The following is a 10,845-nucleotide window of genomic DNA, read 5'->3' as shown; positions in this document are numbered from 1 at the left end:
TCTGCATACACAGGCGTGTCTGCATGCACATGTATATGTCTGCATGCACAAGTGTCTGCATGCACAGGTGTGTCTCCATGCACAGGTGTCTGCATGCAGAGGCGTGTCTGCATGCAGAGGCGTGTCTGCATGCAGAGGCATGTCTAGATGCACAGGTGTGTCTGCATGCACAGGCGTGTCTGCATGCACAAGTGTCTGCATGCACAGGCGTGTCTGCATGCACAAGTGTCTCCATGCAGAGCTGTGTCTGCATGCACAGGCGTGTCTGCATGCACAAGTGTCTGCATGCACAAGTGTCTCCATGCAGAGCTGTGTCTGCATGCGCAGGCGTGTCTGTATGCACACACGTGCACGCCCCCTCCGGGGCTGCAGAGCCCCCCCCCCCCCCCCCCCGTGCAAAGCAGGCGGCGCGCAGCGGGCACGCTCGTCGTGCAAGCGCGCGGGGAGCGGCGCTGGGAGCGCAGCGGCACCGGCGGGTGAAATGCCACGCGTGGGCGCGCGTGCAACACGTCAGCTGCACGCGTCCGTGACACCCCCAGCGGTGGGGGGGGGGGGGGGGTAGGCGCGTGTGTGTGCGCGTGTGTACATGCGTGCGCGTGTCCCCGTGCGTGTGCACACGCGTGTCCCCGTCCCCGTGCGCGCGACCCCGCAACTCGCAGCACCGCGCCGGGCGCGCTGCCGGTCCCGCCGCGTACGCATGCGCACAGCCCCCTTCACGACCCCCCCCCCCCCCTCCGCCTGCACGCGCCTGCGCAGATCCCCGGCCGCGCACACCGCCCCCGTGCGCATGCGCAGTCGGCGCTTCCTGCCGGGCGGCAGCGTGGGGCGGGCGGCGGAACCGGCCGGGCCCGTCCGCCACCCCCGGGACCCGCCGCCATGAGCGCCCCGGAGCCGCCGGGCCGCGGGATGCGCTTTGCGGAGAGCCAGTTGCGGCGGCACGGCTGGCGGCGAGGTGGGGGCCGGCTCTGGGCTGTCCGCAGTCCCCGGCGCGTCCCGGCAGCCCTTGTACCTCCCCCGGTGCCTCCGGAGATCCCCAGGCCCCCCCCGGTCCCTGGCCCTCCCCGGTTTGACGGCGTGTCTCCCTGTCCCCGGCGGTCCCCAGGCCCCGGCCCACCCAGTCCCTGGCCCTCCCCGGTCTCACGGCACGACCCCCCGTCCCTGGCCCTTCCCGGTCTGACGGCTGTCGCCCGGTCCGCGGCGGTCCCCAGGCCCCGGCGATCCTCAGGCCCCGACCCCCCCGGTCCCTGGCCCTCCCCGGTCTCACGGCGTGTCGCCCGGTCCCCAGGCCCCTGCCCCCCCGGGTCCCTGGCCCTTCCCGCTCTCACAGCACGTCCCCCGGTCCCCGGCCGTTCCCAGCGCCTCCCTTCCCACCGGAGGCCCCGCACTTGGGATCTCGCAGCGGCCCCCGCCCCCCGGTGGCTTTCCGCGGGGGCGGGGGGCTCTGGCGGGGCGGGGGGAAGCCCGGTACGGCGAGTGATGGGTACCCTTGTCCCCAGGGCAGGGGCTGGGGAAGCGGGAGGACGGCATCGCCGAGGCCATCCGGGTGAAGGTGAAGTGCGACACGGCGGGGGTGAGTGCAGCCCCCCTGCCCGGCCGGGGCTTGGCCGCAGCGGCCGCCGCCGGTACCTGCAGCCGTTTCGGTGCCTCCTCCGCACCCCGCAGGTGGGACACGACCCGGCGGAGCCGTTCTCCTTCCACTGGTGGGACCACGTCTTCAACGAGGCGGCGGCCAACATCGCTGTGGAGGCCGGGGAGGTAGGAAGGCTGGGGGGGGGGGGGCGGTGGGGAGGGGCACCCCGCTTGGGCCAGGATGGGATGGAAAGCAGGGGAAGGCTTTGGGGTCCCCTTTGGTGGCCTTTGCGCTGCCACTACGTGTCCCCGCAGCCCCTAAGGGTGCGCAGCGCCTTGCCTGGGGACCGTGGTGGCGGAAAGGCGCTGCCGGAGGGGATGAAGCCCCTCGGATGAAACGCTCCTGAGCCCTTTGCATCTCTCTTCCTTTCCCCCCAGGATGGCATCTCCATGAAGACACTTTCGGAGCAGGGAGTCAGGATCAGCAACAAGAAGCCCCGCAAGGCCGGCAGCGCTGACACCATGCTGTACGGCCGCTTCGTGAAGGTAACCGGCCCCGGGGATGCGCCTCGGGGATGAATTGGTGTCTCTGGGAAGGCTACTGTGAACTCTCCACTCCCCCACCCCCTCTTTGCAGCGCAGCCTCCCCCGCCTGAAGCCGAGAAAACTCACAACTCTGTGTTATCCAGCAGGGATTCTTTATCGCGGCGCCAGGCAGCACGGGGGAGGGCTCCTTCCATCCGTGCGCGCCCAAGCGTTGGGATTCTTGCCTTATATTTACAGCTTTCATGTTTATTCATTATATTTCTAAGAGAAGGTTGGGTTATTCTAATTATTTCCAGGAATTCATTAACATAAGATGCTTCCATAGTCCCGCCTCAGTCCACCCAAGTTACGCCCCCCGTTGGGGGTCCTTGGGGATGAAGGTCCCAGTCTTCCTCAGGGTTGAACTTTTGAACTTGTCCTGTGGGGCATGTCCTGCACCATCCTGGGGCTTTTCCAAACGGCAGGACCAGCTCTTGCTCGCTGCCCTCCCTCTCTCTCCTGCTCGGTGTTTTGTGTTCCTTGAGCCCCACAGTCTGACGGGAGGATCCCCCCCGGGTGTCCTTCGCTGGGCGGATTCTGCTCCATTCTTATCTTTACAGCGTTAGTTCGCCCACCATGGATATAAGCATGAGGGTTAGTACAAATTGGGCTCCTTCCCTGTCTCTCTCCCGCTGGTCAGCGGCACTTTGCTAAAAGCCAGTTAGCCATTCTTTATGACAAGCCCGTGGCTGCTGTGGCCCCCAGGACACCCCCCCTCACCCCCCCCATCCCGTTTCCTTGCCCCCCTTTCTCCCGGCCCCTCTGCCTCTCCCCACTGCAGTCGGCCACGCTCACCGCCTGCGGGGAGGAGGCCACGAAGCTGCCCGCCGGCTCGGAGAGCAGCGAGGAGGAGGAGGAGGAGAAGCTGGACCTCTCTTCGGCCAGGAGGTGAGGAGGCCGGGGCAGCTGTGGGGAGGGACGAGGGCTGTGAGGGGGAGCTCCAGACCACGCTCCCCCCCCTCCAACCATGGCAAAGTTGGGGGTGACACATCCCGTCTGTGTCCCGCAGGCTGACGGACGAGGAGCTGATGCGAGTGTGCGGGGGCCGCACGGCACACAAGTAAGTGGTTCAGGGGGGCCACACGGTTGGGCTCCCCCCTCCTGGCAGGGGTTTTTGAGCAGGCTGGGCTGAGGGGGGGCACGTTCCCTGCCGGGGAGGTGCCAGCCCCCGGCTGCCCACGATCGTTGCAGGGGTGCCCGCCACGGCCTGACCATGAGTGCCAAGCTGGCGCGCCTGGAGGAGCAGGAGCGAGCCTTCCTGGCCACGTACCGACACCAGGAGGGGCAGCACGAGCCCCCAGCAGAGAGGCAGGAAAAAAAGAAAAAGAAAAAAAGGAAACAGCCCAGGGATGCAGCTGATCCCGAGGTACTGCAGAGCCCGGAGCCAAGTGGAGAAGAGGAGATGGCGGGAGAGGAAGGGAAGGTCGTGAAGAGGAAGAAGAGAAAGAAGAAGAAGAACCAGGAGCCAAGCAGAGAAGAGGAGGTGGCAGAAGAGGAAGGGAAGGCTGCAAAGAGGAAGAAGAAGCAGGAGGAGGAGGACAAAGAAGAGCTGGTTGAGACAAAGAAGAAGAAGAAGAAGAAGAAAGAGGAGGGAGACAAAGAAGAGCCATCTGAGACAAAGAAGAAGGAGGGGGATGAAGAAGAGCTGGCTGAGACAGAGGTACCTCTAGAAGACAGAGATGGACCAGATGAGGCTGGGCACAGACCCAGGAAGAAGAGGAAGAAGAGGAGGAGGAGGGAGCCAGAGTGATCAAGGGCCAAGGCTGCCACGCTGCGCAGCTGCTGGTACCATCTGGCTGTGAGGGTCCCGATCCTGCCTGCTGGCGCTGGTGGGTGCCCGAGGGTGCTCCTGCCTCTTCCCACGTGGAGCCCAGCGCTGGGGCCCAGCTGTGCCTGGGGATGCTGGGCTGGGACTGGTTGGTCTGGAGCTGGATGGAGCTTTATTTCACTCCCTGAGCCTTCCCCCTCCTGCCATCAGGAGTGACCCCACTTCCCGCCAGGCCCTGGGGCAGGGACCCATTCGCCATGGGTCTGTCCCAGTGGGACACGAGGGGGGACAAACCCCCCCCAGAGTATTGAAATACTATTTTTTCAAGGGCAGGAATAAATCTTTATTGCAGTAAAACCACCCTGAAGTGCAAGTTATGTGGCAGATCCCAGGATCCTGGGTCACATCTACACCTAGAAGCACTCGGATTTGGTAGCAACCCCCAACAGAGCCCGTCCGGCAGCCGCCCCGTCGCTCCTGGGGCTTTGGTCTGCGGTGACCATCGCTCCTGCGGGCAGAGCTGGGTAGGACTGAAGCCCAGCGAGGTGCTGAGCACCCTCCTAGCACAGAGCTGCGGCTTTGGCAGAATTAGGCCCCGATCTCCTGCGCCAAACCCCGCCGAGCCCCAGCCCTAGGTCAGCTGCAGGACGCAGTCTGTCTCGGGGTACGGCGGCAGGTTTAAAGCGTATTTCTGCTGGAGGGCGGCGGGGACGAACCTGCCCCCGAGGAAGTGGTAGCGGCCGGTAAAATGGAGCGCTGCCTTCTTGGGCGCCGTCAGCGAGATGAGCATGTCGGGCTGCAGACCGTCCGCCTTCCCCTTCTCCACGTCCCAGCCTGCAACGAGCCCCGAGGCCAGGCTGGAGCCAGGGAGACCCCAGCCGGGCACCTTCCTCCGGAGGGTCCAGCCGTTACTCACCTGAGGGGATGTCGATGCTGGCGATGGGCACCGTGATGCGCTCGAGGGTGCTGAGGATGCTGCCAAAGGGCTCCCGCACCGCTCCCTGGAAGCTGAACCCGAAAATAGCGTCCACCACCAGGCCGTAGAGCTCATCGATGAGTGCAGCCTGCGGGAGGGAAGGCGGAGGGTGGAAAAACAACCCCGGGCACGGCTCCGAGGGGGGCTGCTCCCTAACCGGGGGCTGCTCCCTAACCGGGGGGCTGCTCCTCACCTCAGCTGGGAACTCGGGGAGGAAGGGGATGTCCATCTTCTGGCACTGGGTGGTCAAACCTTCAAACAGGGGCTTGTTGGGGCGCTTGGGGTAATACACGGTCGGCTCGTAGCCCTGCGAGAGCAGGAGGGAGCTGAGCAGCGCTCTGGCACCAGGAGCAGCCAGAGGAGCAGGAACCCCAAAGCTCGTGGGTATGGGGGTGCACAGGGATGAGCACCCCCCCCTTGGAGGGGGGGGCAAGCAGCCGCCTGCCTGAGAGACTCACAAACATCTTCAGGTGCCGGGCGCAGACCAAGCCATCGCCGCCGTTGTTCCCCGGCCCGCACACGACCAGCACGGCGGGCTGGCTGGTGGTGAAGGAGCTGGCTGGGTAGGCCTGGCGTGGGACAGGAGGCGTAGGGTTATGGTGGGGAAGCGGGGTCACGCCACGGGTGGCGGGACCCCCACCCCAGGACCCCCCCCCCGGCCTCTCGTGCGCCTACCTTGGCGATGGCGGTGGCACAGCTCAGCCCCGCCAGCTCCATCAGCTGGTCCACGCTGAACTTGTACTCGGTGAAGAGCTCCTGGTCGATGGCCTGAGCCTCCTCCTGCCTGGGGAGGGAGGGTGGCACCCTTGAAATGCGGCTGCACCCCGGCTCTGCAGGGTCAGGGGCAGCCGGGGTCCCCTCGGCCAGTGAGGGCAGGGGGGCGACGGGACAGGGGCCAGCTCTGCACATGGAGCCCACCCCGTGCACGTCTGCACCCCCACGCACCCTGTGGACCCCTCTGCAACCCCCTCGTGTCCTGCCCAACCCCTGTGCACCCCTGTGCACCCTGCCCAACCCCTCTGCAACCCCCCCCCCCCCAACCTGTGTCCTGCCCGACCCCACTGCATCCTGCAGACCCCTCTGCAACGCCCCCCCCCCCCCCCGTGTCCTACCCGACCCTGCTGTACCCTCCCTGCACCCTGCGGACCCCTCTGCACCCCCATGCACTCAGCCAGAACCCTCTGCACCCCTGTACACCCCACGGACCCCTCTGTCCCCACCCCCCCGTATCCTGCCCGACCCCTCTGCAACCCCCTTGTGTTCTGCCCGACCCCTCCACACCCTCACGCACCCTGCCCGAACCCTCTGCAACACCCCCGCCCCCTCCATGTCCTGCCCGACCCCTCTGCACCCCCGTATACCCCGCGGACCCCTCTGCAACCCCCCTCCCCGTTTCCTACCCGACCCTCCGCACCCTCCCTGCACCCCGCGGACCCCTCCGCACCCCCATGCACCCCGCGGACCTCTTTGCACCCTGCCCGCCCCCCTGCAACCCCCTCCCGTCTCCTGCCCAGCCCCTCAGCCCCCCCCCGGCCCCTCCCCACCCCGTCACCCCCCCCCTCCTACCCCCCTGCACTGTCCCCTGTCCCCCCCTCGCCCCCTTTTCCCCGCCGTACCCGAGGAACCGCAGCCCCCGCGGGCCGGGCCCTGCGCTGGGCCCGTGCATGGCGCGGCGGGGGCGGCACCGGCCCCGGTCCCAGCTCCGGTCCCAGCTCCGGTCCCAGCCCCAGCCGCAGCGCCCGCCCGCCCGCGCCCCCGCCGCTACCAGCAGCCCCAGCCCCAACAGCGCCCGCGGGCCCGGCATGCGGCGGGCACGGAACGGCCCGGTACGGCTCGGCACGGAGCAGGCGCGGCGGGGCGGTCCCGGGGCGGGGCGGTCCGGGGGAGGGGCGGTCCCGGGGCGGGGGGGTCGCGGGGCGGGGGGGTCCCGGGTCGGGGCGGGGCGGTCGCGGTCCCGGGGCGGGGCGATCGCGGGGCGGGGCGGGGCTGTCCGATCCCGGGGCGGGGCGGTCGCGGGGAGGGGCGGTCCCGGGGCCGGGCGATCGCGGGGCGGGGCGGTCGCGGTCCCGGGGAGGGGCGGTGCCGGGGCGGGGCGATCGCGGGGCGGGGCGGTCCCGGGGAGGGGCGGGGCGGTCGCGGGGAGGGGCGGTCCCGGGGCCGGGCGATCGCGGGGCGGGGCGGGGCTGTCCGATCCCGGGGAGGGGCGGTCCCGGGGCGGGGCGGTCGCGGTCACGGGGAGGGGCGGTGCCGGGGCGGGGCGGTCCCGGGAGCGCCCCCTCCGTCCGAACGGCCCCAGCGCGGAGAGAGGAACGGCGGAGGGTGCAGAACCGCGTTGGCTCAAGCGCCCGAGAGCGCTGGACCCTGACGATCCCCGACTAAGGCGGTACATAAAAGCTTTACTCGCCTATTTTTGTTTCGTTTCGCTTGCGTCTTCGTTTTCCGGAGTTTTCCTTCCCCCGCAAGGATGGGTTTAGCTCTTTGCTGAGCGAAGTTGATAAATAGATAACATCTTGCCTGACATCAAGGAGACAAAGCTCCAGCTATCAAGGAGCCATCAAGGAGACTAAGCCATCCACCCCTGCCCAGCAACCATCTACACGACTGCTTGGTACAAGTGGCTGCATCAGAAAAGGGGCTCTGGCTTGTGCTGAAGGAGGATTCAACTAGCAGACGGCATGAGGAAGACTATGAGCGACCACCAGCGGGTGAAAAGACCCTAACCCTAAATTTACTGTACATGCTTGGACTATGTAGATGAATTCCGGGAATTCATCACCATAAGACTGCCCTTCTCAGGAAATCTGATGAATATGTATGATTTTTGTGTATGTGAACCGATGTGTTCCGCTAGCCTGTCGGAGCACTCATGGTGGAGCATCCCCAGCGCTGCAATACAGAACTCCTGCTTGATAACCCCCTGTTGGTATTGAGTTTTCATCTGGGAATCCCTACCCAGCCACACGCAGCCTCCCACCTCAGTGAGGAGTGTTAGAAAGCAAGCGGGTTTGGAAGCTCCGAATTTTGTATCACACCGTGTGAACAGGCTCCCACCGGCAGAACTCCGCTGCCTGATGTCCTTGTGTGTCCCCCCCCTCCCCAACCCATGGGAAGCAGCCAGCTCCTGGTGTCCTCCACCGTCACACGAGGCTGCAGACGAGTATCTTGCCGCCCAAGTGGGGGTCCCGGCTCCCGTGGGGCCAGCAGACAGCAGCGGGGTCGTTGGTGGGGCTGGGGGGGGACACAGTGACAGCGAGGTGTTACAGGGTGTGGGGCTGCCCGGCAGGATTTCATACAGGGGTGCTTAAATCCACCCTCGGATCTGCCGCCCCGGGGTTTGGAGTGCTACAAGGTGCCCAAATCCCAAGTCCCTGTGATTTGGGGCTTGGCGACACCGCCGCTGCAAAGAGCCGGGGTGTCCCAAGCCCTGCCAGGGGGGGGTGGGGGTCTCCATCCCTGAACCCCTGTCCCCTTGGAGGACACCCCAGAACCCAGACCTCCCCTCCGCTCCCCCGCCTGCTCCTCCATGGCATCACCTACCGCTGCGGGGACCTCAGCCGGAGGGTTTGGTGGTCACGGCGCCCTGCGAAACGCAGCGTGAGAACCGCGGCTCGCCGGGGAAGCGAAGCTCCGGTGGGTTTTGGCACTTACTTGGCCGGAGGCCGCCGTGGCGCAGTGGGGCCCCGCTGCCAGTAAGTGCTCTGCCTGTCCCTTTTCACCCCCACACTGCCAGGAGAGCGGGGCCAGGCAGAGACAATCCAGGCATCTCACACAGATGCAGCCACGGGAGCAGCAGAGTTTTCTCACCTGCCTTCAGCTGATGGGGTGCAAAGCGCTGAGCGGAGAGAGCCCCCCCGTACTGGAAACGACGACCCCTGCTCCTTTACTGCATCCATTGCGCCAGCAACATGACCAGGTGGGACATTCAAAGTCGTCTTCCTGCAGTAGGGGTAGAAAAAAGACAAATGCCCTTCCTGGCTGGAGGCGGCTGCCTGGGGAAGCCCCTTGGTTTGACTCCTCAGGCAGCCTCTGCAGGCAGCCATGCCCAGGCAGCCCCTCCCCAGCTGGAGCCCCTCGCACAGCAAGACAAACCCCACCTTCAGCCTCACTCTCTGCCCCAGCTCACCCCCTCCTGCAGCTTTTTTAAAGCCTTGACCCAACCCCCATCCTCACCAAGCCCACGCAGCCCCTTCATAGCCCATAGCTGGGCCAGTCCCACCTCTAGCCTCACTGGCCACACCTGCCAAGCTGGAGCCCAGCAGCAACAGGGCCCTGGCAAAGCCCCACAGCACTTCACCCATTTTTTTTTGGTTTTCCACAAAGCCCAACAGGGCCCCCATTGACTTGTCGAGAGTGCCAGGGCATCCGCTGGTCATTCCCGACGCCCCGCTGTCACCCTTGCCGCTTTCCCAAGTGCAGTACGGCTTCTGCCGGGTTTCCCGCAGCACACCGAGCTCCCTACTAACTCCCCAAGTGCTCTGGGTCTTAATCCAAGCTTTCCTGAAGCCCACTACAGGACCTGCTGCCCCTCCGAGTGCATCAGGGATCCCGCCGGGCTTTTCAAAAGACCAGCAGGTGCCGTGCGGCCTTCCCAAGCGTCCGAGGGCTTCCACCAGGATTTCACAAAACCTGTCAGGGCCCCCATGAACTTGCTGAGAGTGCCAGGGCTTCTGCTGGCCCTTCCCAAACATCTTAAAAGCAATGGGAAAACATCTAAAAAATAGTGACAGCGAACAAAAACGGAGGCATAGAAAGAAAATTCTAAAAGGAAGGCGGTAAGGAAAGAAAAGATATAACCAAAAAATAAAGATGGTATAAAATAGGATAAAAGTAGACAGAAAACTTTAAAAGCAATGGAGTACAAGAAACACTGAAATAATTAAATAGGGACAGGGAGATGGATAGAAGGAAACAGACAAAGAAAATTTAAAAAGCAACAGTGCACAGGACAGAGGGAGGAATTAAAAGACAGGGACAGGGCGCTGGAGAGAGGGAAGTGAAGAAAGAGAAACTGGAATGCAAAGGGGTACAAGAAACACAGAAAAGTCTTAAGAAATCTGGAGAGGGAGCCAGAAAACAGGACGCAGCTGAGAGATTGCACCGAAAACAGGGACAGAGATGGAGGGACAAACGAGAGAGATGGGGAGTGTGGCAGAAGGGACCAGCAAGGCAGAGACGAGACAAGGGCCAGGGAAAAATTCTAAAGCGATAGGGGGAAAGAAACATAGATAAGAATTAAAAAATAGAACCAGGGAACCAAATAGAAGTAGATGTAGAATGAATCTTTCAAAAAGTGCCAGGGTACAAGAAACACAGGCAAGAACTAACATATAGGGACAGGGAGAGAGAGATGGAGGAAGAAAAATTTAAAAAGTGATTGGGTACAGGACACAGAGGGAAGAATTGAGAACTAGAGATGGGGAGATGGATGGAGAGAAATGTAGAGAGAAAATTTTGGAAGCAACAGGATACAAGAATCATAGACAAGAATTTAACAATAGGTACACAGAGCTGCATAGAGGGAGATGTAGGAAAAAAATTGAAAAGCAACAGGATACAAGACACAGGCAAGAAATTAAAATTAGGTCAGGGAGATGGAGAGGGAAAGGTAGCAAGAAGATCTAAAAAGTGACTGGGTTCAAGAAAGATATGGAATAACTTATAAAAATAGGGATGGAGAAGTAGAAAGAAAGTTTCACAAGTGATAGTGTGCAGGAGATATAAGCAAGAATGAAAAAAATAAGAGCAGGGAGCCTGATAGAAGGAAACTGTAGTGGGTTGACCTTGGCTGGCTGCCGGGTGCCCAAACTGCTCTATCGCTCCCCTTCCTCAACCAGACAGGGGGAGAAAACACAACAAAAGCGCTAGTGGATCCAGATAAGGACAAGGAGATCCCTCACCAACCACTGCCACAGACAAACCAGACTCCATTTGGGGAAATCCACCGAAT

At 63.3% G+C, this 10,845-nt stretch overlaps 2 protein-coding genes across 2 annotated transcripts; one reads left to right on the top strand and one right to left on the bottom strand.

The window, feature by feature from the left end:
* Positions 1–876: 876 nt before the first annotated feature.
* On the top strand, positions 877–4,209 carry GPATCH4 (G-patch domain containing 4). Its single transcript, XM_086478366.1, has 7 exons — positions 877–952; positions 1,497–1,570; positions 1,663–1,755; positions 2,008–2,115; positions 2,936–3,042; positions 3,164–3,214; positions 3,346–4,209. The coding sequence occupies exons 1-7, from the start codon at positions 877–879 to the stop codon at positions 3,902–3,904; spliced, it is 1,068 nt and encodes a 355-aa protein (XP_086334492.1). The 3' UTR covers positions 3,905–4,209.
* A 31-nt stretch (positions 4,210–4,240) lies between these two features.
* NAXE (NAD(P)HX epimerase) lies at positions 4,241–6,702 on the bottom strand. The gene is made up of 6 exons (XM_086478382.1): positions 6,515–6,702; positions 5,574–5,682; positions 5,357–5,467; positions 5,092–5,205; positions 4,839–4,986; positions 4,241–4,756 (listed from the first exon to the last, which is right to left on the bottom strand). The coding sequence occupies exons 1-6, from the start codon at positions 6,700–6,702 to the stop codon at positions 4,554–4,556; spliced, it is 873 nt and encodes a 290-aa protein (XP_086334508.1). The 3' UTR covers positions 4,241–4,553.
* Between the last annotated feature and the right edge of the window lie 4,143 nt (positions 6,703–10,845).

The sequence above is a fragment of the Leptosomus discolor genome, chromosome 26 (genome assembly GCF_034619465.1).
Source record: "Leptosomus discolor isolate bLepDis1 chromosome 26, bLepDis1.hap2, whole genome shotgun sequence".
Taxonomy (NCBI): Eukaryota; Metazoa; Chordata; class Aves; order Leptosomiformes; family Leptosomidae; genus Leptosomus; species Leptosomus discolor.
Note: the sequence above shows the minus strand (reverse complement) of the source record. Positions and strands in the feature narration are given on the sequence as shown.

What these genes read in the sequence shown, in the direction of transcription:
- NAXE (XM_086478382.1), bottom strand. Translation starts at nt 6,702, where the DNA reads ATGCCGGGCCCGCGGGCGCTGTTGGGGCTGGGGCTGCTGGTAGCGGCG. An exon ending in CGGGGGCTGCGGTTCCTCGG is followed by an intron (nt 5,683 to 6,514) that starts GTACGGCGGGGA and finishes CTCCCTCCCCAG; the next exon opens with GCAGGAGGAGGCTCAGGCCA. An exon ending in TCCCCGAGTTCCCAGCTGAG is followed by an intron (nt 4,987 to 5,091) that starts GTGAGGAGCAGC and finishes TCCCTCCCGCAG; the next exon opens with GCTGCACTCATCGATGAGCT.
- GPATCH4 (XM_086478366.1), top strand. Translation starts at nt 877, where the DNA reads ATGAGCGCCCCGGAGCCGCCGGGCCGCGGGATGCGCTTTGCGGAGAGC. An exon ending in TGAAGTGCGACACGGCGGGG is followed by an intron (nt 1,571 to 1,662) that starts GTGAGTGCAGCC and finishes CGCACCCCGCAG; the next exon opens with GTGGGACACGACCCGGCGGA. An exon ending in GACCTCTCTTCGGCCAGGAG is followed by an intron (nt 3,043 to 3,163) that starts GTGAGGAGGCCG and finishes TGTGTCCCGCAG; the next exon opens with GCTGACGGACGAGGAGCTGA.